General features: G+C 38.4%; 1 protein-coding gene across 1 annotated transcript in view; it reads right to left on the minus strand.

Annotated features, from left to right (window-relative positions):
* The window catches only part of SLC26A7 (solute carrier family 26 member 7), a 117556-nt gene that overhangs the window by 46468 nt on the left and 44561 nt on the right, over window positions 1-26527 (minus strand). Inside the window, exons 5-9 of the mRNA XM_049633589.1 lie at window positions 22613-22777; window positions 8951-9103; window positions 5403-5485; window positions 3113-3260; window positions 1106-1219 (exon numbers count right to left, since the gene is read on the minus strand). Coding sequence (XP_049489546.1) covers window positions 1106-1219; window positions 3113-3260; window positions 5403-5485; window positions 8951-9103; window positions 22613-22777 — 663 coding nt within the window. The remainder of the gene's footprint in view (window positions 1-1105; window positions 1220-3112; window positions 3261-5402; window positions 5486-8950; window positions 9104-22612; window positions 22778-26527) is intronic.

A 26527-nucleotide genomic window follows, 5' to 3' on the forward strand; every position in this document is an offset into this window, starting at 1 on the left:
GGCCCAGGTCACGATCTCATGCATTGTGAGTTTGAGCCCCACTTCAGGCTCCGTGCTGATGGTGTCGAGCCTGTTTGTGCCTCTCTCTCTCTCTCTCTCTCTCTCTGCCCTTTCAGTGCTTCCCTCCCCCCCCCAAAATAAATAAATAAAATTAAAAAAAATTCTCACTCAATTCCAATGCTAAATAAATGTGTATTGTTTTAAAAATGGTTAGCTGTTAATATTAACTTCTTATATTAACATATACATAAATTTTCTTATATGAAATAGTACTTAAAAGTGCAAGAGGTGAGGTGCATCTATCTGGGTTCAAATCCCAGCTCTGGCACTCACGAGCTCTGTGACCAGAGCAAGTTATTTTAACCCTCTTTCCCTCAACTTTCTCGTGTGGAAACTGAGGATAATAATTATGCCTCTTTCACAGAGTTGCCTAAAGGGTTAAATGACTTCACATATAACAAGTATGAGGTGCAGTGCCTGGTACATAACTCAACGCATGCTCCCACCAACACTACCGCCATCGTCATCAAAATCATGGCAACACCTTCATTATCGCCATCGTCAGCTTAATGGTACCCAGCATAATGCCAGGTATACAGCAGGCTGTCCACAAACGTTGAATCGATTTCAGTTCCTACAATAAAATGTGCACAGATGACTTATTACTCATTTATCTACCTGTACCTCTCTCTAGACAGGAATGTCAGCTTCAAGGACCGATTTTGCCTATAATTGACTTCATTTCATTGAAAGGAAAAATGAACAACAATGGAAGTTTTTTCAAATGGACTGGTTAGATTAGCCAAAAACAAAATCAGCAGCACCACTAGAGGGAGCTTTATTCAAACGTTGCCAACAGTCAAGCTGCCACCAGTACAGGATTTTTGACTGCTCGCCTAGTCATTCTGCTTCTGGAAGGATCATTCATAAGACAGATAGACGGACAGACAGACAGACAGACAAACTTTCTCGAAACCAGTTAGAGAAAAAAAAAATTGAAGAAGTGAAAATACGTCCAGGTCTTTAGAGAGAAGCTCAATTTTCCCACTGTCCAAGAGGGAGAGTTACCGGAAGTGCTTTGACCCATTCTGAACAATGAGGTTACCTGCGTCTTTGCCCCTGTGCTGTACAGGCCAGCCGTCCTTCCCATGGCAGCGGCGCTTGGTATGCAGAAGAAAAATGAAGGAATCACGTTGCTGAGGCCGTGGGCCAAAAATTCCTACAAGATGGGTAACAGGAGAATATAGCATTACTCAATCACAATCAACTTTTGGTGACCACAGGTGCATCCTGTCAAAGGATGAGGCTTGTTTGTATCCCATTTCTGTTCTCCCCATTTGTTGTGACTTAACCATCACTACAAAAATAGCTGACTTTTATAGAGTGCTTACAATGAGCCAGAAGCTGTTGCAAGCATTTCACTCATTTAATGCTTGTAACCACCTTATAGGAAAGTACAAGGATTTATGGTCTCTGTTGCCCATTTCTCCTCCATCTTTTAAGTCACGATGTTCAAGGCTTTTGCCCCTACCACTCCACCAATGACACCCCCAAAGCTAAATCCAGTGGTTAGATCTTACCTACTTGGCCTAAAAGTGGCATCTGAGATAGTTGCTCACTTCCTCCTCTTTAAAGGCTCCTTCTAGGTCCTTCTAGGACCTCACACTCTCCTATTTTCCTCTTATCTCCCTGACCACTCCTTCTCAATTATCTTTATGGTTCCTTCTCACCAAACCAATCACAAGTATGGGAGCATTTCTCTCTCTGATCCTACGTATCCAAATATATGCTGACAACTCACAAGTCTACATCTCCAGCCTGGACCACTCTTCTGAACTCCAGATTCATATGGCCAACCTTCTTCTCGGCATTCCATTTGGATGGCTGACAGGTATCCCAAACTTAACTGAATCTGGTTTATTGCTGTCTACCATCCCCAGTCGTGTCCTCCCACATTCTTCCCCACCTCAAGTTCCAGTTGCTTAGGCCAAAAGCATTAGAGTTATTTTTGACTCCTTCCCCTTTTCCCAGACAGCATCCACAACCAATCCATAATCTGTCTACTTCTCGTCTCCAGCACTGCTACATCCAAGTCATCAAGTATCACCTGGATTATTGCAACGGCCTCCTAATGTTTACCTGTTTCTGCTCTTGCCAGCCAACAAAACAGACACGTATGCCTGTCCCCAGCGAGCCGGCACTCTAATTAGGGGATGCTGACAGTAAACAAGAATAATATGAAAAGCAGAGCAGAGAAGGAAGTGGAAAAATCTGGTGTTTAGATTTTGGTGTACCAAGGAAGGCCTGGGAGGACTGAGATGGGGAAAAACATGGTCTGTGTTATACAGCATTGTGTCCCTTGTTCCTAGACCAGTGTCTGCTGGTACATGGTAGAGCTCAACACACATCCGTTAAATGAATAAATCTGCTTTTTTGCAGATGACAAAACTGGGACACAGAAACAATTAAGGGCACATAGTGTCGGAGTGAGATTTAGACACAGGTAATTTGCCATTCTTAACCACTATTCCACAGCTGTCCCTGTCGACCTGTGCAAGAATGTAGGGCCATAAGGCTTGAAAGAAGAAACTAGCACGAGCAGATTCAGAAATAGGATCAACAAAATTTTCATTCTTTGGTATTCTTAGAATAAACCCTTGTACCCTTTAGTTTTTTACTAACAAGAATAAGTAATATTAATGAGCACTGGGTGTTGTATGGAAACCAATTTGACAATAAATTTTATATATTTAAAAAAAATAGAAAGGCAAAGAAAAAAAGAATAAGTAATATTAGTGTTTTTGTTACTTTGAAATTCACGGGGTTTTTTTTAAGTCAGAATGCAATGATAAATATATGTAGATTCCCTCCTAAAATCAAAAAGGACATCAAGATGTCCCTCTTCCTAGGAGAAAAAATGATAAATTATAAACCAACCCATGAGGGCCAGATTTTCAGCTTTCTATGGATGATTTTTGAGATTTTCTGTGTTCTACCCATTATTGTTATACACTTAGGAAAGTGACATTTTTCGTAAGTTCAACGTTCTCAGGATCTGAGTAAAGAGTACCATGATACAACAGCTGGGGAGAGGGGCTGGGGTATACTCCACCTGGTTGTCATCAACTGAATATTTGTATTTTTTGGCAGATCCTTGAGCAAGAGCCAGGGAGGCCACGTAGCCGACAAGTGCCACTCCAAAAGCTTCAGTGATTACTGCAGAGAGGACATTCATTGGGGGAGCTCTAGGTGGAGGGATTCTGTGGAAAGAAAAACCATGCTGAAGTCATCAACTTTCATGTAATTTCTGTAACAACTTGCAATGAATTCAACTGTGGTAATGACTATGAAGTTTACATAGAAAAAGTGAAACACCCGTGTGAAAACCAAGCAGCCTTGCCCTGAGAAGCCCTTTGTTTTCAATATTACTTAGCAGAAAAGCAAAATCACAAGGATCGCCATGGCGACAGCTCCATGCGTCCATCAGGCATTTACGCCCAGGGAATTCAGGTTTTACACTACAGAAACTCTGACTCAAGGAAAATGTTCTGTATCAGAACAAAAGCAAATCTGGAGTGTTCTTTCATTCGAACTTTTCCAAATATTTAATTGGCAGGCGTTAGAGACTGTACTTCCTGCCCTGAGTACTACAGTATTGTACAAACAATGGTTTATTGTGAGCTATAATTCTTGAGCTAATCCCTAACTTCGCCATTGAGTTCATAATCTTAATTATGTTTTTAACTTGATCCTTTCACAGTACACTTCACTATGCATCACATATGTGAAGAAAAATGTGGATAAAGGCTCCATCTACCCTCCTTTGTGAAATACAGGCCACAGTTAGCTGTTTCCCAGTTTTAAAGAACTGTTTAAATTATTTCTTTCAACTAATACCCAGTCATTGTATTACTGTGTTTTGAAAAGCACTTGAGCCAAGGTATTGTTGATTTATATCCCTGATGATACTTTGGAAGACTTACTTCCTCTTCAAAAACAAACAAAAAATCCCTCTGGGGAAAAAGTAGGGACAAAAGGGAAGATAATTGATGTTGACTTAATACCTAGCATGAAAGTGGAATGTTCAACCCTTTCAATTAGCAGTTTCATTGTCTACACAACCCTAGACCAAGCGCCACTCATGCACTCTGGCAGAGAAAACATTTTAAGAAAGTTTAGGTAATGCATATAAGTCACAAATCGAATGGTAGAGCTGGGGTTCACCATCTCTTTTCAATGCCACACTCCTTCTATGATTCCTTAAGAGAATGGGTCTAGGAAGGTCATTCAAAATTAAGGAGAAAAAAAGCAGCGGGGGAGAGGCGTGATTTTTTTTTTTACCCACTAACTAAAGTTTACCCCCAAGAGAAATTGATCTGTAACATTACAGGCCCTAAGATATCTTAATATGATGTACAAAGCATTGCCATTTCAGAGTATATGAATTTCTGTTTTCTAAAAACTGAGCTTGACTAATTATTAACAACAATAAGCTGACCCAAAAGAAACAGTAAGTTGACTTTTGAAGGTGGAAAAGTAGAGAATCCTGTAGAAAACCCAAGATGATTTAAATAATAACCTGTATCTACATAAAGGCTAAAGATAGTTGTTTTTTCTAATTATCTTGATAACCTCTGAGAATTTTTCTATGTTCTTCCATTTTAATGTAATTAGAAACCAAAATTTTGGACTGGAAGATAAAAATACAGAGGACTCAACAACTGTAACTTTGCTGGACATTTATAAACACTGGTGTATATATAGCCCATTAAGAGGGAATAACCCATAACACATCCCTCTCTTCCCTAAGATGTCTTTATGTTCCTTCAGACTATATTTGGATCACGTTTTGCCCTTCAGGGTCAACATTTCACGTTAACCTTCCTCTTAGTGTCCACAGGAAGGCTTTAAGAAACCTTCTCCACTTTCACCCTCCCTCACCATTATATACCACCTAGGCCTATGTGCGGGGTTATTATTTCAGATGATGCTTCTGTACTTTTACTATGTATGAAGTGAAATAAAAATAGTCATAAGAATATGTGAGTGGAATAGGGAACAATAAATCCCAGGGGTGTGACCATAATTTGAAAATTCAATGCCTTCCTTTTTTCCCCAAATAATATTTTAGTAAATAATTTGCAAATCTTTCACCTGAAGTAAGGCTGTTTAAGACAGTCATCAACTTCCCTACTAATAGGCAAACAGTTTATGAAGTTACTCTTTCTCCATATGTGTATTATTTCTTCCTATGATTTTCAAACAGAAATTAATTAGAATTTTGTCCTATAGAGAGCCTTTGAAAGAAATGAAATCCATAGCCACCTACCCCAAGTCCTTTCCTTCATCAAAACCAAACAAACCAACAAAAAAGGAAGAAAGAAAGAAAAAGACTACATTACCCTTTTGGAATATGACCAACTACTTCTAATCCATATGTGATTTCCATATTGGTACAATAACAAGCAAATGATGCAGCAATAATCTGTGTGGTTCCATTTGAAAAAAGAAAAAGAAAATTATTACTGGCCTCTCAAACACCTTGAAACTATTTTTAAAAGTAAACATTGTTCATGTGCCCCATGATTGTTAAGAGTCATGTTGCAGTTGCACAGACTTAAAAATTAAGAAAATTTTAAAAATGAAAAAAATACCTCCGAAATTTGTGAGCACTTGATTTGCAGCCTCAAAAGTTAAATGGCATCCAACAATATGGCTTTTCTAATATCCTTCCTATGTGTCTATCCAATTATGTCTGATTTTGAAGGGGCGCAGAACAGAATATAGGTGTGTATGTGTGTGTGCAGATACCACAACCAACCTAAATACCTGTGTCTCAGGACGTGAGGGAATGCCTTGTAACACAGCACGATTTCCCTCCATGACACCAACCTCTCAGGAGTTTGAGATATTGCATTAATATTCCTATATAGGTTAGTTGTCAGCGATGATTGACAGTCTCCTTGGGAAATTTTTAATTTTGAGCTTTCACTATTTCTTGAAGCAAAATATACTAGTTAATAACATGCTGGACTCACTGTTTTTAAAGTCACCTCCGTGGAATCTCAGGTGCCCTACACTCTGCTATATGACATATGATAAGCAAGGTCAGGTCTCCTCTGCCTGTGTGCATAATCACCTGTAAAAGGTATGTTTGGAACTCAGTTCAGCCTTTGTTTTTCCTACCATGCCACCCCCATGTTTTCCATCCATTTTCACGTTCTCTTGTCATTCTTCTGATAATTTTAGTAGGTACTAGAAATTTCACATGATTATGGTATCAGTTTAGATCTTATACACGACACTTTTTCTTTTTTGTCAAAAAGAGGCACACCAATTATCTATTTAAAGTACAAAGTTACCATATAATGGCCAGAAAAAAGGTTTAACAAAACCACACTAGCAAATTAAGGCATATTTGAAAATTAATGCCCAATAATATTATTTTATAGGGATTTTTCCGATCTGTGTATTTCTGTTCTGTGATGATATTTAACCAAATTTACAGAGGGTTTTAAAACAACAGGTAGACTCACAAAGCAAAACAGCCTTGAGAATGTTTTTAAAAGGCAATAAAACTATGCAGATTATACTGTTAAACATAATAAATATTGTGATATAATAGTGTTTTCTGATGAAGATAGCAGTAGTTAAAAAGTCAGGCCTATTAGGTTAGAATCAGAAGTATTAACGTATTCGAAAATCCCTAAGATAATTAATAAATTTAATTGCTAATAATTTCCAAGAAATATTTACATCAGGTCAGAAAATACTATGAGATATAAAAGAAAATATACCATAGGCACAAAATATTGGTTCCTTCTTGAAATGATCACACAAGGTGGAGGACTTTTAGCCAATATTAAAATCAAGGAATCTAAGCCGCTGAATTGGCTTTCCAGACAACATCTTATTTCCTCACTGTATTTCTTTGACATGATTCAACTTCCTTTATCAGCCAAGTCATTGGTCCCTCTTCAATATTATTTTAGTATTATAGGTGTGTATAAGACACGCACTGCCCTTAGACTTCGGCAACATGGGATACATGTCCAGGCAGGTCCAGTGCTTTAGAAGGTTCTAATCTGGCCCTCCTCAACCTGTTGCCCTTCTCATGCAAGGAGAGCTTTGTAGGGATGAAGGGATGCGTCCAGCTCGCCTGTCCCGGTCTTTCTGGATGACACTTTGGATACTCAAGAATTGATGATTTCCTGCCCAAATGGCCCATGCCTGCTTTCGGAGTATCTCCCCCAGATTCACCCTCCCAACGTGGCCCATGGAAAGGCCAAGGGACAGTTCTGGTGTGGAAGAGTGAGGATGTGTTTGGAGTTTAGATAATGGGACAGGAATAGCCACACATATACATACGAATCTCTGTCCCACCTACAGGGGACAGAGTCAGAGGAGGAAGAGGAGGGGCAGGCCAAAGAGCAGGCTGGCTCTCCCCAGGCTACCTTCTTCTGGCAGAACTGGAAGGAATGGGAGAATTCTCTATTCTGTTCAAGGTAATCACTGTGGCATTTTAGTCAAACTAGGAAAACAAAACCTGTTTTCTTTAACACGTTGGTCTATAAATTTTAAGTATTCAGGCCCGAATTAGCACTTTTACCTTGGCTCTTGCAAATATTAGGAGGAACCTTGTGTAAGAATTACCTCTCTCTCTCTCTCTCTCTCTCTCTCTCTATATATATATATATATATATATATGGATAAAAGATACTTCTTACTAGTTTTGCATTGAATAAGTAATTTTTTTTTTTTATTATCAGCTAAAGGGCCTTGTTACCTAAGGTTTGGTTTCAATTTTTTGTTTTCATGCAACTTATGTAGTAATAAAGCTTCCCAAGATATAATAAGATTTCTTAATACTTATAGGACTTTGGAATAAAATGGTATGTTTCACAGTTGTTGCTGTGAAAACTAATAATTATAGTACCCTCCACTTTTATGGCTTATTTGAAATACACACAAACACACACACATTATATTGATCACATATGTTACATGCATCTCCATAAATTATCAGGAGTATAGAATCATCCAAGGTCTAGCTATGGAGAGAGGCCATGCATCTCAGTTCTACAGAAATATGTCATAGTCCTCAGAGAGCTTCCAATGTGCTAAGCTTACATGTTTATGTAAACCTACACCACTTCAGCAATATGAATGAATATTTCAAGAGGTGAAATGATTTGGACACCTCTTGTCCTGTACCTGTATAACCCAAAGACCATTAAAAAACTACAGTCAGTTAATGATAGGTTAGTAGGCTGTGATTGTGTTAATATTTCATTTTCAACTTGTGCTTTGTTTAATTAAGAGTCCTCATTAGAGGCTCTTAAAATTTCAAAATGCAGTTTGTAATGCCATAAACCTTAATGTAAAGCATAATTCATTGCTTTGCCAGGTACAACAATGAAAAATATATTAGAGAACCAGGCCTGGCCCATGAAAATCATGAGTATCCTTTCAATAAAGCAAAATTAGGTCAGCAAAAAAGGTGTTAATAACTCTATCAATCACTAATGGACATTGGTCAACTGATAATACTTCTCTGCATATCATACAGATGCCATATTAGTAGGATGGGGTATCACTTTTTATAGCTTTTAGGGAGAATCATTCCTGAGATCTTCTGAGTCTCACCCTTAGAAATGTCTTCTTATTTAAAATCTGAAGCTATATGTTCTATTATTTATGTAAAAAAATTACAAGCATATGAGAAATGCTGTGTAAATTGAAAACATGTGTGCCTCCTTTTTTAAAAAGTATGGACTCAAAATGTTTCCTGTTCTTACATTAATGTATAGCCCTGCAAAATTAGCCTGACTTTAATGAGAGACAGGAATAGTTGTGGGTTACTGTAGACAATAGAGTGAACCTCTGCAGGTTACCCCAACAACTGGCAAGCACTGTAAGGCAGAAGGCTAAATGTTGATTTCATACTTACCAAAACTAAATCGACAGGAAGAACAACTTTAATTTTCCTTTTAAACTGTTCATTCAGCTCTTTAACCAGAACAAGCACCACGATGCTCAGCAAGGATAACAGCAGTGCTTCCAGTCGGACAGACTTGATGTTTTCAAAGACATATGCATAGATCTACAGTGATAAGGAAAAATACAAACAAAATTCAGGGTCATCCACAATATACCAACATCGAAATCTGGCTCCAAATGAACTCAGTGATGTTTCACAAAAATATGTTAACGGATGGGGGGGGTGGAAACGTGGGATGTAAAGGGTGGCCAGTGCTGATCCAGAGCAAGTACATTTGCATGTACAAAATTGCTTTGCCCTTGATTCTCCCATTAAACTCAGTGTTTGCTCCTTCCTACATAAGGACATGGCTAGAGAGAATGACTCTTCTGAGTCTTTCCCAGGACACTTCAATGGGCAGAGTGCTAAAACTCATTACCTACATGCAGATTCATCAGTAAGAGCAGTAAGGGGACATAGGCTCTTCCTCAAATTTCAGGATCAAACATGCACTCGTACTCTAAATATCTATGGATACATCTGGAGAGTTAATAGCTCTGCATAAGGAGATATTTGCATTTATCTGTGTCTTCCAAATTCTCTCTTACAAAGATATAGCACTTGTATAATTTTAAAGATTTTAAACAGACCTTAAATGCTTATCTTCAACATGTCCCTTAACTCCTCCTTCTGCTGGATCATGCTATAATTTTTATAAGCTCATTTCTGTTTGTCCACAACAAATTCTTCAAGTCATTTCAGGTGATCTAAATTAGCTTTCACTCTAGCTCACACGCTATTCTCACAGTAGCCCAACTTATCGATTGATACTTTGACCTCTCTTTTTAGTATCTCAAATATAATTTGACCACAACTAAAAATACTGGATCAAAATATTATGTATATAATGGATCAAAAGAGCTTACATAGACTATGTTCCTTAGCATCTCCTAAAATTCTGCTCAGCAGGTTTCCTAATTACAGGACCCTCTGGTCCAGCGATCAGGAACATACATGAGGGATGTTGTAAAGGAGGTGTAAAGGAGATTCATCAGGCTAGCTGAACCTCAATTCAATATGTTAAATGTTACCATTAACACCATAACTCTTTCAAATAAATAAGTAAAATAAACTCAGTTAAAATGGGGCCTCACTAAGTGAAAGGGACCAGGGTATAATGTAGGTAATCCAGAATCCCCTTTGTCCACACAGTTTAAAAACAAAACAACAACAGAAAAAACCAAAACATTACATGAATGATCAGATACATAAGGAATAATTAGCTTTACCTGTTATCTTTTTCATAGTATTCTATTTTATCCCACACTCTGAGGGTACTATAATCTCATAGTTACCTGCGGTGCAGACAGTATTTTTTCTGTCTCTATGGATGGTAATTGCTCACAGAATTCCTACAGCAAGTGAAGGAGCAGGTTCCACTTCCCATAGTCACCCCTTACTCAATGTCAAGGACTAAAATCCAAAATGTTACTCAGTGAAATATTTTCTATAGGAGATGGGGTTAGGGGAATGTTAAAAAATTTTTGTCCAAATACATAGCTTTCTGATGATTAAAGGATAAAATTGAGAATATCATTCAGATGATTTGTCAAGGAAAAACACAAGGATCCAAATGTTTTAAAACAGAGGATTATTCCTTCTGTTTCCTGCATGGTATTAAAAGTATGCCCTTTTCCAAAGAAGACATCTAGATGGCCAAACAGACACATGAAAAGATGCTCAATGTCAGTCATCATCAGGGAAATACAAATCTAAACCACACTGAGATACCACCTCACACCAGAGTGGCTAAAATGAACAAATCAGGAAACTATAGATGCTGGCGAGGATGTGGAGAAATGGGAACCCTCTTACACTGTTGGTGGGAATGCGAACTGGTGCAGCCACTCTGGAAAACAGTGTGGAGGCTCCTCAAAAAATTAAAAATAGATCTACCCTATGACCCAGGAATAGCACTGATAGGAATTTATCCAAGGGATACAGGAGTGCTGATTCATAGGGGCATGTGTACCCCAATGCTTAAGGCAGCACTTTCAACAGTAGCCAAATTATGGAAAGGGCCTAAATGTCCATCAGCTGACGAATGGATAAAGAAGATGTGGTTTATATATACAATGGCATACTACTTGGCAATGAGAAAGAATGAAATCATGCCATTTGCAGCAACGTGGATGGAACTGGAAGGTATTATGCTGAGTGAAGTAAGTCAGTCAGAGAAGGACAGATATCAAATGTTTTCACTCATATGTGGATCCTGAGAAACTTAACAGAAGATCATGGGGGAGGGGAAGGGGAAAAATAGTTACAAACAGAGAGGGAGAGAGGCAAATCATAAGAGACTCTTAAATACAGAGAACAAACTGAGGGTGGACGGGGGTGGTGGGGAGAGGGGAAATGGGTGATGGGCACTGAGGAGGGCACTTGCTGGGATGAGCACTGGGTATTGTACGTAAGCGATAAACCACAGGAATCTACCCATGGTACATTCCAAGAGCACACTTTACACAGTATGTTAGCCAAGTCGACAATAAATTATATTAAGAAACTAATAATAATAAATTAAAAAAATAAAAAAAATAAAAGTATGCCATGAGAGTGCCTATATAAGAAAGGGGAGAAATTTACTAAACTCCAAGCCATACCAAATTTGCTGTAATGTGCGTTTTGAGAACATGTGTTTGCAGTAATAAAAATGACCACCCCAGAATGAAAGGAATGACAAAACAAAACAAAAACAAAACAAAACAAAACAACAAGAACAACAAAAACCAGGGTTTTTATTGTCTGTCTGAGTTAAACTACAACTTGTAGAACAAAGCACATCCCACAAGATGCTCCAGAAGAACATGGGGGTGGGCAAAGTTTTGCTAGAACCAGCATGAAGAACACAACAGAAAAGCAGGCTGATGAGGAGCGTCATCTAATGACTGTCATGTGGACCCACACAAAGAAGTCACAGCTAAAGTCAGCTTGTAGGCAACGAGTGGCATATGGGGACAGAGATAGGAATAGGGATAGGGATACACATATACACACACATACTTACACATATTTACATATGTTCATTTAATGCAAGTCTAGGCATCCTAAGTACACATTAAAATTTCTCATTTCTCATATAAATCCAGTCATCTTAGAATGCTATCACACACTAAGCTTCAGTAGATAAAAATTCCTATTGAAGATCAACTTCACTTCTCAGACCTCTGAGGATCAAAGACAGTTTATATGTGTACAGATAAATAAATAAGCTATTTTATCACAGCTGACCAAACTGTTTAATAAAATAGGAGTTTAGCTCATTTTGAAACTATAATACTAGTTCTCTAAATGGACCATTTACTATAACTTGACATAAAATGAAAAATATCCTTTTGGGATGAGCACTGCGTGTTGTATGGAAACCAATTTGACAATAAATTTCATATATTGAATAAAAATGAAAAATATCCATATGTATAAACAAATCCATTTTGAGGTATTTTAAAGAATAAAAATAGACTATTCATAATACACCTATTGTTTCTTATGTTCTTTACTGAAGCACTCACTAAACATTTGCGCACACACTCAAATTTATTTATATAATGTGTTTTTATCTGATTTGATCATTCTTAAGGTTTTATTGATGGATTCTCAACTTCTAGAATAGTGTCTGGCTGAGAGACACTAAACAAATATCGTTGAATGAATAAATACTTTGGCCTAATGTAGTAAAAATAATCATAAATCCGTAAAGAGGAGATTTTACTCTGAATAAGCAGAATGACGAAGAGAGGCAGGACCCAGACTCTTCTTTCCTCACCATCAATACCTGATCTACATCATATTAAGGGTATTTGTAGTTATCATTTATTTATTCTGTCAACATGTTTGTGTAAAAGGCCTAGGTCTAAATGTTAAAGCTACCGTTGCAGTAAATTTCAAGTAATTGATTTTTTATATCTGCTATCTGATCCCGATAATCAGATTTTTAATAACTCCACTTTTATAAGAATGAAGCAAAATCTAAAGCTAAAAAAAAATTCATATTCAGGATTTAGTTAAGGGGGTCATACCCTTTCAACAGTTTCACATTTATACAACTGTTACTGAAGTTCTGAACAAGGCCCTGTAAAGAAATACTTATAAATGAAGAAAAATCTAAATTATATCCATTTTGTTAAACTTAATAAGGCAAAGAGAAAGATCTTAACTTTTTAGAAATACTAATAGTATTCAAAACTAAATGGACTTTTGGGATGCCTGGGTGTCTCCGTTGGTTAAGCATCTGACTCTTGATTCTGGCTCAGGTCATGTTCTCATGGTTCGTGAGTTTGAGCTCTCATTGGGCTACAGGCTGACGGTATGGAGCCTGCTTAGGATTCACTCTCTCCAGCTCTCTCTGTCCCTCCCCTGCTTGCACTCGCGCGCTCTGTCTCTGTCTCTCTCTCTCCCTCTCTCAAAATAAATAAATGAACATTTTTTTAAAAAATTAAGAAAACACAAACTAAATGGACTTTCTGTCCAATACTCAATTAACCAGAAAATTCTATCAACCAATTAACAGAAAACTCAGTCAACCAAAATATCCTTTTTGCCAGCATTCTGGTTGCTTTAGGTTTTGCAGTAATGAAATCTCCATGACAGAAAAAAAGGATTTTAATGTTTTAAGTATATAATGCTTCATCGACAACTCTTCAGTAGCAGCAATGAGTATATTTCTGAACTATCTACAAAGAGACCACACGGAATATGCTAATATGTATTTCTATGCCAAAAAGAATATATAAACCCTTTAGTACTATTATTTGTTGTTCCTGTGCTATTTTTGTGTTAGGAATCTGTCACAAATCACTTTCTGTTTCACTACAGAAACAACAGAGTGATAGTACAATCAGCAAACCTTAATAAATCTGTCAGTATGCTACTGTATAATAGGTAGAAAGTACTAATCTGTAATCCACGGGTCTTGATTCCCCGTATATGACTTTGAGTCTATCATTAAGCACAAAACCAAGAATCCATCTAGAAAAAAATAGTAACATTCATAAATGCTTGCTACCATGTGTTCAGCCTGTGGTCTGAAAACACACGTGGCATCATCTGTGCACAGACATGTATTTAAAATCCATCAAGCGCACTTATAAGAGACAGAAGAGAAGAATACACGAACATAGAGTGGAAGGCTTTGTGGTAACAGAGGCACAGTGTGGTGTGATGCATCCAGGAGCCAAGGAATGTGCAGACCCACCAGAAGCTGGAAGACAAGGACGGTTTCCCCCTAGAACCTCCAGAGAGAGCGTGGCCAGGCTAATGTCTTGATTTTGGACTTCTGGACTCCAGGAATGTGAGAATAGATTTCTGTGGTTAAGCCACCAGGTTCCTGGCAAACTGCAATAGTTTTCACAGGACACTAACATAGTTATCAAGTCAAACGCTTCTCATTGCTGAGACAACTCAAAGAGGGTGTCAGGGACTCAGCTGTGCTCCCCTAAAATTCATAAGCTGAGGCCCTAACCTCCAGTACCTCATAACGTGACTATACATGGAAAGAGGGCCTTTAAAGAGGTAATTACATGAAAATGAGGCCATTAGCATGGGCCCTAGTCCAATCTGACCGGTGTCCTTATAAAAGGAGGAGATGAGGACATACAGAGACACCAGCGATATGCACGCACAGAGGGAAGACCAGGTGAAGAAGCAAGAGGGTGGCCATCCGCAAGCCAAGGAGAGAGGCCCCAGAGGAAACCACCTGTCCTGGCATCTTGATGATTGATGTCCAGCCTCCAGAGCTGTGAGAAAATCCACGTTTGTTGTTTGATTCATCTAACTGTGGCGGCTTGTTACAGGTGCCCTGGCAGACTGCCACAGAGGTATGGGTGACTCAGATCTTTTCCCTTTGGAATTTCATATATACCCTAGTTAATCACCCTCTCTTCCAGTTAACTAAGATAGAAGTATTTTTAAGACAGAAAGTGAAACTAAACAGAAAGCTTTAGTAACAATCACTACATAATTAATACCATTAAGAGAGACAGCCAGCTGATGTAAGCATCTCTCCCAGATAACAAGGCATGGCGGATAGCTGTGGTAAGGATCTTAACAAAAGTGCCTAACAAAGGCAGTATTTAGAAGACACTTGTCAGAGCCCCAAAGGCCTCAATAATCAAGCAGCTGAACAGACTCATTCTGTAGATGTGGAAATCTAGGCTGTAAAGATTCATGACTTACTAGGTGACTTGGCTTGCAAGTGACAGAGTCGGGGCTGCGATGCAGATGCCCCAAAGCCTAGACCAGCCCATTTACCAGTTTACCACTGACTCACTCACTACTCCTCTCTTCCAGTCCAGCATACAATTTTTCCAAACTTTCCTGGTGCTTCCTGTTTTCCTTGGAATGGCAACACCACCCCTTTGAAGGGGAGACCACCATGGCACATGCAGTCTTTGATTTTGGTTGTTAGTGGTGGGATGTCGAGGTACCTGGCCGCAACTCAGGCAAACCAACCCTTCTCACTCCTGGCCCTGCATCTTTGACATCAGTAGCAGAATCATGCAAGGCAAGCGAGAAAGCCTTCCAACTTGATTCTAAAAGCTGCGAGTACAGGGACCACGACTGTTTTTCCTTAACATATGGATATCTGGTGAAAGTCTCCTTGCATCTATACAGTGCATTCACCTTAACTCCTTCTTACCACCCTAAATGGAGAGGAATTTTCACATTTTTGTTATCACAAGCGATGTGGGGAGGGAAACTTGTGGGAGAAAGAATGGGAGAGACTGTTTCAATATCATCACTTTCTAGAAGAGTGGGAGAATTAACATTTCTAGGCACGAGGCTAGCCATCTTATGTGCAATGACTCATTTAATTTCCCAATTAATAAAAGGTGAGTCTTATCATTTCTCCTTCACTTGTCACGTTACCCACATTCAATTACACAACCTGGCTTCCTTCATTAACATTATCTGAGATGATTCTGTTCACCAGTCTGCCTATTCCTGCCCTACTTCCTGCCCTTTCAGTATTTCAATAAAACTCCATGGGAACAGGAATATTATTTTTCAAAGGCATCCTCAATGCCTATGAGGCAGTTAGTTAATATTTACTAAGGAAATCAATTCTAGTGGTTCTTGACTCAAGGATGCACACTAATCTCTTCCCGTCCACGTGTAGTTTGGAAAATCTCCCCAGATTAGTCTGTTGAACATTTTTGATTTTGAAGCCTCACACTTAGTCCAACTCTCCCATCTGGCAGGTGATGAGACTGAAGTCTGCTGTCAGCCCTGGCTTTTTTTTTTTTCTGACTTTTGTTCTTAAAGTCAGCTTTCACCTCCTTGGGACCTTTAAACATGACCTACAATTGCCCAGACATGCCCTCTCCCTGCTCCAACTCACTTTCAACTTTATTATGTTTGAATCCCACCTCTAAGCAGATATAGATTTTGCTTAGGGATCCCTAAAGCCATCTCCAATCCCTCCAAAATTGATGCTGGTACTCGTTCTCCCTGTTCTTAAGAATTTGATGTCTCCTATAAACTTTGCCTGCATATCATTATATCATTAAACATTTTGAGATAAGCATTGTTAAATCAAATGCCTCAAATCCCTCTACATCCTAAAGTAGCACAAACAGAAAAACAACAGAAATATGAAGCTGAAAATTTAACCCTGGGCTGTATTTTCATGAGGACAAACAAGACCTCAAAAGGAAGAAAGAAAACACAACACTCTATTATTTTTTACATAATTATATGCAGACTTCTCATCAATAAGTGCTTCTCACACTGGGCATAAATCCATTCAGTATTGCTTTAAGGGACAAATGAAGTCTGCAACCAAAACGTGAACTAGGGGAAGTATGGTGTGTTAGACACGAGAGACAACATTGGGTACACGAAACTCACAACATGCACAACCAAGCTTGCCACAGCCCAGGTGGCATCCAGCCATCGCTTGTTTAGAACACTAAGTTTAAGTTGAATTACTTGAGCATGGATTTTGGAGCGCTGCATTTTTTAGTAAATTGTGGGGGATAGAGAGGGCTTAACCCAAGATGGTCGCGTGGCAAAAATAGTTGCCCTCTGCTTGAGAATTGTAAAGCAACCTTTGTTGCAAATACCCATATAATTGTTCCGTACCCAAGTTAAACCTGCCACATTTTCTATCCCCTGCATCGCTGACTGAATCAAGCTGCAGATGAACATTCATTTTCTTTCCCTTCAATTTATTCTGTCCATTTTTCAGAGTATGTTGAACATCCCTGCAATTCACAATAGACATGTCACAATAACTGCAGAGAAAACATAGGCTTTCATAAACCACCAAAGTGTGTTCTTGATTCAGAATTCCCAGAGGGCTTAGGTCTTCAAAGTAGATTTAGTCTCCACATATAAACCTCATTTGTACATATTTAATTGTGATCTCATTCTCTATTTAAAAAAAAAAAAAGTTTCATTGGCTCCGATTTCCTTCTGACGTTTCTATCCCATTTCATTAACATTCTTGGTTCCTGCTTTGCAGCCTTCAGGGATGTTCACACTAGAAAAGTGCTTCGCTTGTACTTCAGGGATGGGGGCAGGAATGAAACTGCTTTTCAGTTTTGAAACTCCTCATATTTAAGGAAGGAAATAAAAACTTCCAAAAAGGGTAGTTGAATATATTGCCAAGCTTGACTTGTGCTCTCTGGTTTAATGTGCAGAACTGTACATAATTATTTAGAACAGTACTCATATAAAGCCATGCCAGTGAAACTAACTTTGCCAAATTTATCATATGTTGCTACAGGCCGAGACACTGGCGCCATCTCAAAGAAATCCACATGTGCTAATATGAACTAGGAATTTTTGTAATTTTTATTGTGCCTTTTGGGGAAACATCCTTTCTAATAAAAGGATACATTATCATTTCTCAGTTAAAACAATTTATTCTAGAGAAGAATTAAACTTTCCCTCTTATCTGTTTGGGGAACCAACTATCAGTCAAATATTTGAATCTTAAGAACAACAGGAATGAAACAATGTAACTGGTGAGCCAGAGTCGCAAGACAGAATTGACCTTTGTAATCTTATTGCTTCTGCTTACTTTTAAATATATTCCAGCAGTGTTTATAATTTATTAAGCGAGTTTATAACCGTTGGGGATGGTGAGCTGAATAGATGGAAATATTTTTCAATGAAAATAAACTAAAAAACAGAATTTCTTCAATTCTGATGACTAACCCTTATTAAGAGCAGATACAGTTTTTTTTAAAGTTTTATAAATTTCGAAGTCATATTTCTAAGTTGCAAAAAGAGAAGTAAGTTTGTTTTACTATTTAGCTTTGATTATTTGAGTCCTCCGCAGATTATAGGAAAAGTATCTATTACTATTCTATTATTATTAATAGATAACAGTATATATTACATAAGTAGCGCTTTAAAAAAAATCTTAGTTATATCCAATATGCATTACTAGTATAAAGATAATGGCTTCTATTTAATGAACACTTATTATATTCCAGAAATTTCATTTAGGGAATGACTCCCAATAGTTATAATTATCACCAGTTTACAGAGCAGGAGCCAAAGATACTTAGTCATTTGGTCAAAGCCAGAGTTCTGGTCTGAATCTGGGCTTTTAAAATTCTAAAGTTCTTTCTCCTGTTGCCTCTTTCTAAGGAAAAGAAAAGATAGATCAATTAGTGTCTACTTGATTGTATGGGCCCTAATAAAATCACCAGAGCTAAAAGTTAAATCAGAGAAAAAAACTGGTATTTACCCACTCCTTTAAAGATCATTAAGAAACAGCCATAATTTAAATTCATTAGAAGTATATGAATTTAGAGATAAAACTTGCAGAACAAAGGGAAAAGTAAAGCATTATGTGTGAAGGGATTTAGGAAGGCAAAAAAAAAAAAAAAAGATGAATTAGGACTAATTCCATTCACTTATTATTGGAAATATAGGAGCATCATAATAGTGTTCCAGAGGATCCATTTGCATAGAAAGACCCTAGAAATTCCAAGGCACTCAAAAAGCTTTAGTGGGGTTTAACACTTCTGGGAGAGCCCCTCATCTTACGAAGTTGGGTAACAGTTTTCAGGTAGAAGAGAAAAAGTGGTCTAACTATTGAGCTTAGCTAGCATTGGTCGCATGTGATCTACAGACACAGAAAACGGAAATGCATCAGGGCAGATCTCCTTCTTAAGACCTGCCAGAGACCTTTCCTATAATCTGACAGGGCAGAAGTGAGCACGGTACCAGCACCTGTATCTGATTCAAATTGTTCTCTACAAGTGTTCTGCATGGGGCACCTGGGTCTGTTGGTTAAGGGTCTGACTTTGGCTCGGGTCATGATCTCAGGGTTGATAAGTTCGAGTCCCACACGGGGCTCTGCACTGTTAGTGCAGAGCCAGCTTGGGATTCTCTGTCTCTCTCTCTCTCTCTCTCTCTCTCTCCCTCTGCCCCCTCCTCCACTTGCACTCTCTCTCTCTCAAAATAAATAAACTTACAAAAATAAAAATAAAAATGTTCTGCTGAGGCAAGAACATCAACCAGCCCAGAGCAACCAAAGGGATGGAGATTTTGCACAGAATCAGGCATCGCCCAGGTAAAAGACACTGAGAAGCCAAACTTACAGTGACCTCAGAACAGGATAAGGGCAGAAGGCTGTGTTTTCTCTCAAAGCTGATATTAAGGATCGCTACTACCAGAATTAACATTTTGATTGGCCAAACTTGCGTTCTTTTAAGAAAGATGAGGGTTCTAGCTGAGAAAATTAGCAGTGATAACTGGCTCCTTGTGCAAGAACCTCAAATAGTCTAGATATTAATTTATGTCCCAAATGATATCTTTATCTCCCATCAGCCTGAGGCTTTCAAAAAGGATATAACAGTTGCAAAAGCTCAGAGGTCGGAAGCACAGTCGGAGTGAAAAATCCCCCAACTGTGTTAATCGCTCTCCTCTGGGTTCTCTGACCAAGTGACCAAGGCCTCCATTTTGTCCTCTGTTCTATTGTTCTGTGCTGAGCGCAGCTCTGCTCCTTCACATCCCACCCACATGATGCAGGGGCGAGTTCAGAGGACACATTATCATCATCAGATTCTTCAGCCTAACTACACCAAAGCTCACTTTGCAGATGTCCCAGTATAACCTACACATGATGCACAACTTATTTCTTGATCTAAAGCTCAGACTGCCACGATTTTTGACGTTAAAATGTCCCTATTCATTTCGAAACACCGGCGAAGAATCCAGGCACCGTTCCAACCTAGGAGCCTAAACGCTGGAGGACTCTGTGACATTGAAAAGCAAGAGCAACTTTCTTCATTTTCCCTCAACACACAGCACAGCAACTTCCACCAACGGAATAATGTGAATTTCAAGTCAGACACCTGCAACAATTTTTAGATCTGATTCTCTTTCATTGTGAGAACTTAACCCCGCCCCAAAAAGCCACATGGTATTTCACCCACAAAGTAAAGACCAACTCGCTTACAGTTTTCCTCACAAGAAAACAGGATGGGAAACAAAATCATACGCAAAACCCTTTAAGGTAGCATTTTAGGCACACTGCCGTGAGAAAAGCAAGCTGAAAGGCTAAATGTCATTCCCATATCCGGCTACCCTGCTTCCGTGAACAGAACCAGGAAAAGGAAGGATGATTATTTGTGTAGGTGAATAGTGACTGAAGAGGCTAATTTGTAACCCGCTCACATTTCCTTTCACCTCACGTGCACAGAGGAGCACCCCATTCAAGGAGGTCAAGACAGAACCTAGTGCTGATGCGGTCCTGTTGGGTAGACCTGGCGTCACCAACTCTTTACTCCACCGGTCACCTGACAGCTTACAGCTACTTTGGTCTGCTCTTGTTTGTACTGGAGCATGGAATTATGTTGCCTCCAGGCTCTGTTCCAGTGTTCTTGTTTCAGTTTTAAGCTTTCTTATAATGAATGAATCACTGAGCAGGATATTACCTACATAACAAAAATTCAGGACCAGCGTCCAGCTCCGTCTTGCCAATTGTTATTGTTTATTGACCACTTTACCAGTTAATCAGAAAAACACACATTTAAGTAGATAAATACTCCTACTTTTCACAGACCAAAATGGCGAATTTTAAAAACAGTAACAATCAGAGTTGATGATGATAGAATGAGAGTGCAATATTCATTAGCACAACTTTTTAGACTGAAATTTGGCAAAAAAAAGAAAAAAACAAATTACACCCTTTTGATCCGGTAATTCCATCACTGGGAATTTATCCTAATGAAATAATTGGTGATACAGATCATAACACACAAATAACAAAGATCCTCATAAGGCTGTGTATAATACTGTGTATAAGAGTGAAACACTACAAACCACCTCAACATCAGGGATTCGATAAAGAAATTACTGTACTTCCGTATGTTAACATTTAGCCTTTAAGATCAAGAAAATTGAGGGTAGGAATACCCTCATTATAAAACATTAATGTTATTTAGCATACAGTATTACACTGTGGGAGCTCCAAATATGCCACCCCAAAATAAGCCTCTTTGACATAAGGATTATTTTCAGGTTATTATCTGGAGAAATAGCAGACGCAAGGAAGCTCTGAAGAGTACAAATTACCCTTTTGTAAGAGAAATTTACATTTATAAAGGAAATGTCCCTTTGTAAGGTGTCTCTCTCTGGGTACTAAGAAGGAAAGGAGGACTCTAAATCACAAGAGACTCTTATCAATGGAGAAGGTGCAACTTAGCATCTGCACAGCAAACCTTATCCTTGTTTATAGTACTTTTCATGGTCCCCTTCCCATAACCTGCCTCCCCACACTCTCTTCCTGGGTTTTAGGTGAAGATGGTATTTATGCCCAAGTTCTGGCCCCCTCTTTTGAGTTACTCATCTCTGAGTTTCTCCCATGTATGTATGAGATATACATGGTAATAAACTTGTTGGTTTTCTCTTGTTAATCTATTTTTTGTTAGAGGGCCCACAGCTCAGAACCTAGAGAGTAGAAAGAAATGTTTTTTTCTTCCTCTACCACATAAAATTAAGTAAAAGGAAGTTTCGTTGCCCTCAAGTTTATTAACCAGACATTCATTTTCTTCTAAAGCTCCCATAGGAGGTGACTTCCTGAGCAGTCATAGATTTTAGGTCAGCTTCAAAACGACACAAAAACAATGGAGTAGTATTAGGATAACATCTTGAAACTGGCCCTAGGTTCCTTTCTCTGTTCAAATGACTTTTAATAACTGTCTGCTATTGGGGCTTCGGCCACCGATTCTTGACCAGGCCTGTGATTTGAGCCAAACGAGAGTTCACAACACTGAATGAATGTGGTCGAGCGTACTGTAGTTAAACTGGGCCACAACCCCAGTAGATGGCTGCCATGAGAAGTTGGCAACATATCTGACTCTCAAAAAAATTCCAGTTATTTTTTCCGAATCATGACCCCAAATTATACCATACTCAACTGTTGTACAGAATTTCTTCCAAAATCAGTAGAATTTGTTCAACTAGTTTTGTATCCTAAATCACACTTCACGTATCCTAAAAGACTGTATTTAAACCCAAGGTCCTTCAACACAGTATTAGATTTAACCAGATTCTACTTTGTGAAACACACTCCCAAAACACACGAACAAAGACATATGGGAAACTCACGTAAAAGAATCCAAGTGGTCCAGAGATATATGGCATTTTCATTCCCAAGAGATACTTGACTTGTGAAGTCACGACGTGGGTGGCAGCTCCAGTTGTCATGGCACTGATCACAGGCTCCGTAAGCAGGAATGTGGCACTGCCCAGCTGTAGCACAAACATGGCCACCTAAGAGGACAAAGGAAAATGACATTTCCAGGTTCCTAGAGGAATTACTACCTGACACGTTTTCATTTTCATTTCACACAGACATAGAGAACTGATGTGAAGTGGATTTCTTAAATTGTATATATCCAGTATCTTGAGTTTTCTTGAGAACATAACTAGGTTCCAAAGCTTTCCAAATGTTATTGGGTACAGTGTAATTCCTTCGGTTAAAGTGAACACGTTTTGTTCCCCTGAATATTGACTTTTCCTTTTTTCTCTATTCCTCATCATATAAGTCATAAAAAAGGGAAATATACTCGAATCGGTTCATATATGGGGCTCTGTGGAGAAAAATTAAATCTGCATTTATCATACTTTAAAAAAAATTTCAGAATTTAAAAGAAATTTCAGAATTTCACTACCCCACACCCAGTAGGTTTAAAATCTCAAAAGCAATGAAGAAAAAAAGAAGCCATTTCCTGAGTTTCTCCCCAGTCCTGAGAAACGGAAACACTTTTTTGACTAGAAACTCTCTCAAGTAGTTCTAAATGGCCACTAATAAGAAGAAGATATCAGGACTTATTTATAGGCGGAGAAGAACAAAAGATAGGGCTAGGTTAAAGGGATATGAATTCAGAAACCCAAGAATAGGCAGAAAAGTCATTTTCCTTAAAAATTTCCTTGCTACTCCTACCGCTGTGCTTCATGACCAAACAAAATTATCAACTTTGAGTAGAAGCTGTGCATTGAGTTCTGCTGGGCAAAAGACGACCAAAGGAACCAAAATTCTCCTATTAACATAGCAATGGTTAGTGTTCTTCCTCTGCCAGTGAGAGAGCTTTTAGAAGGTGGCCCATCCTTTGACTGAATACTACTGTGTAAACTCAGTCATAGAAACTATAAAACAGGGATGCTTGGGTGGCTCTATCAATTAAGCAACCGACTTCGGCTCAGGTCATGATCTTGCAGTTCGTAAGTTGGAGCCCCGCAATGGGCTCTGGGTTGACAGCTTGGAGCCTCAAGCCTGCTTCCTGCTTCAGATTCTGTCTTTCCTTCTCTCTCTCTGCTCCTCCCCCCCCCCCGCCCCCCCCCCCCCCCCGCCCCCCCCACTCACACTCTGTCTCTCTCTCTCTCAAAATAAATAAACATTAAAAAAGTTTTTAAACTACAAAACATAAAATTCAGTGTTTTGAAAGTAACATTAAATTATATTCATGAGTATCCACACTGGAAAAGGGACACAAAGTGGGTCATGTTGATATATCCTCTCAGTGTGTTAATTACCATATTTAGGTCATGTCTTAAAATTCTTTTTGGAAAATCAGATTAGTTATTAAAGAAATCAGAGGACAGAACAGCAATGAGATCTCCTTCTGTGAAGAGGTGACAGTGATGAAAAAGAGAAGTATAAAGTGCTGTTAACACTAGAGCGTAAATTGCAAAATATATCATTTCTATCATATTGCAATGTCCTTTGACCAAAAGCGATAATGCTCTGAACTTGCATCAGAGTAGAGTTTTCTGGGCTCAAATCTGAAAACTGAAGTTCTGATCCTGGCTTCACTATGTCCTAGCTCTGTGACTGTAGAAAACCTGCTGAAATTTTCTGAGCCTCATCATCATCTATAAGCCATTAGACTGAAGTCTATGCTATCCATCTTGTAGAATCATTATAAAGTGAATGTGAAATAATATAAGGACTTCAAAACTTGCAAAACATGCAAAATATGTAAGGCACAGGAACATCATGAGATGTCATGGATATTTACTCATCATAAGAAACCAGCCACAGTTTTGAACACGTAGAAGGAGCCTCACCACATTTCCCAACTCAGGAAAACTTGAAAGAATTTATAGGTGCAGAAAGAAATATATTTGAATTGTTTGCAGTTTAGCAGGCCCATTTATTCAATACAGAATAAAAAATAATCTGGATTGCCAACATAGAAATCAGGCATTCTGTTTCTGCCAACAGAGGAAGCCCGAGCAGCAACTCCAGCTAGTAACATTTTTTTTTTAAGAAACTGTGTGTGTGTTTGTCAAAGTAGAAATGTCCTGAGGGAAATATGCAATCAATGGTATAGGTACAAATGGAACACACTGATCTTCTTGGCAACTCTTGATTCATAGTCTGTTGATTTTCATCCTGAAAACACAATCAGTTAAGAAAAACATTGAACCAATTTTCCCCAAGCATCTATCTACTAGTAAGTAAATTCCAACTTATGACATTAACTCTTACAGGCCCTAAGGACAAAATTAGCATATTATTGGGGTAAGATGAACACCAGAGAGTTGGATTTTCAATTCATCTGAATGCAGCAGACAAGCAATCCAAATCTTTGAAATTGTGAAACCTGTTTGCATATGTGGAATTTTATGCATACATGGAATGCTGGAAAGTTCTTATCTGTATGCCAGGAAATCTTACCTTATTTTGAGAAGCAAACTCTTTTGGGAAGCCTTGTATGAACCATCATCATTTTACCTTCTGTTTAATATTTGTTTCCTAAATTCTATCATCTTTTTAGAGGAGTTAATGATTTTTCGTGCCTGAGAAACAAAGGTCACCTAACCTGAAGTCATTCATCAATTACTTCTGGCTAACCACTGTCTACTCGTAGCAGCTTCTTAGTTATTTCCATGACCTTAATGTTACAAATGGAAGGGCCCAGGAAAGTACAAGACATGAAGAGTTCAGCCACTCCACATATTGAAAATACATACACATACCTTGCAACAGAGAGCAGGAAAGATGGAGTACCCTCCTCTAAACTTAGCTAAAGACTCAAAGTGTTTTTGTAATATTCTATTTGTACACATTTTTATGCTTAAAAGAAAATCTTCCCGGCAAGGGATAAATCCCTAAAATGGAGAATTCTCAACTCTGAAAGGTCAACAAGCCCCTGAAGAGCTCATTTCTGACACAAACCACTGGGTATGTGAAGGATGATTGCAAACATGTGAGATTTAGCTGAAGAGAAATAACTCTCTTCTGGATGACAATATTCTCCAGAACCCAAGACAATGGCGGATATTTTAAGAAGGATAAAGAGGGAGAGGACGAGGAAGAAGGGAAAGAGAAGAATAAGAAAGAGAAGAATGAGAAATTTAAGAACTCCTCTTTCCCCACTACTCACATTTTAACAGTTCATCCACATCAAAATTAAGGCTCTAGGATATAGAGGCTGACGTACACAGCTTGCATGTAGCAAATATCCATGCAACGCAGGTTTTGTTAGAAGCACCCACAGACGGATGTGGCTTCCAAGATTATCTTAGAACTTAAATATGTGAGATGAGGATCCTTCTAGACTATTTTGCTTGTAGGCCCAGTATTTAGATTCTACACCAATGTTAAGGACTTTTTTTTTTTTAAAGTTAATGACTTAATAAACCACCACTTCAGCTCCTTTTACAATAATATAGATGACAATAACTCTAATCTGGCTAGCCAACTCCCAAACTTTGGCCATGCAATGTTTTATGAGAAAATAAATGTTATACAATCAATATATTTCAGCTGTTTGCAGTAATTCTGATGATCTGGGCTAATGCTGAAAACCTGTGACACACATTATCAAGGTTCACTAGCGTGACACTATTGGGTAACGTTTCTATAAACACCATGTGTTCTATATAAATTGAATGTATCTCAGATTTCAGGCCATTTTTTGCAAGTGGCCTTCAAATAGTGAAAAAGGAAAAGAAGTATATAGTAATCAACTATCCTACCCAAGGGAATACAGCATGCATTTCAGGGTTGTTTTT

Source organism: Panthera uncia, chromosome F2 (assembly GCF_023721935.1).
Source record: "Panthera uncia isolate 11264 chromosome F2, Puncia_PCG_1.0, whole genome shotgun sequence".
Classification (NCBI taxonomy): domain Eukaryota; kingdom Metazoa; phylum Chordata; class Mammalia; order Carnivora; family Felidae; genus Panthera; species Panthera uncia.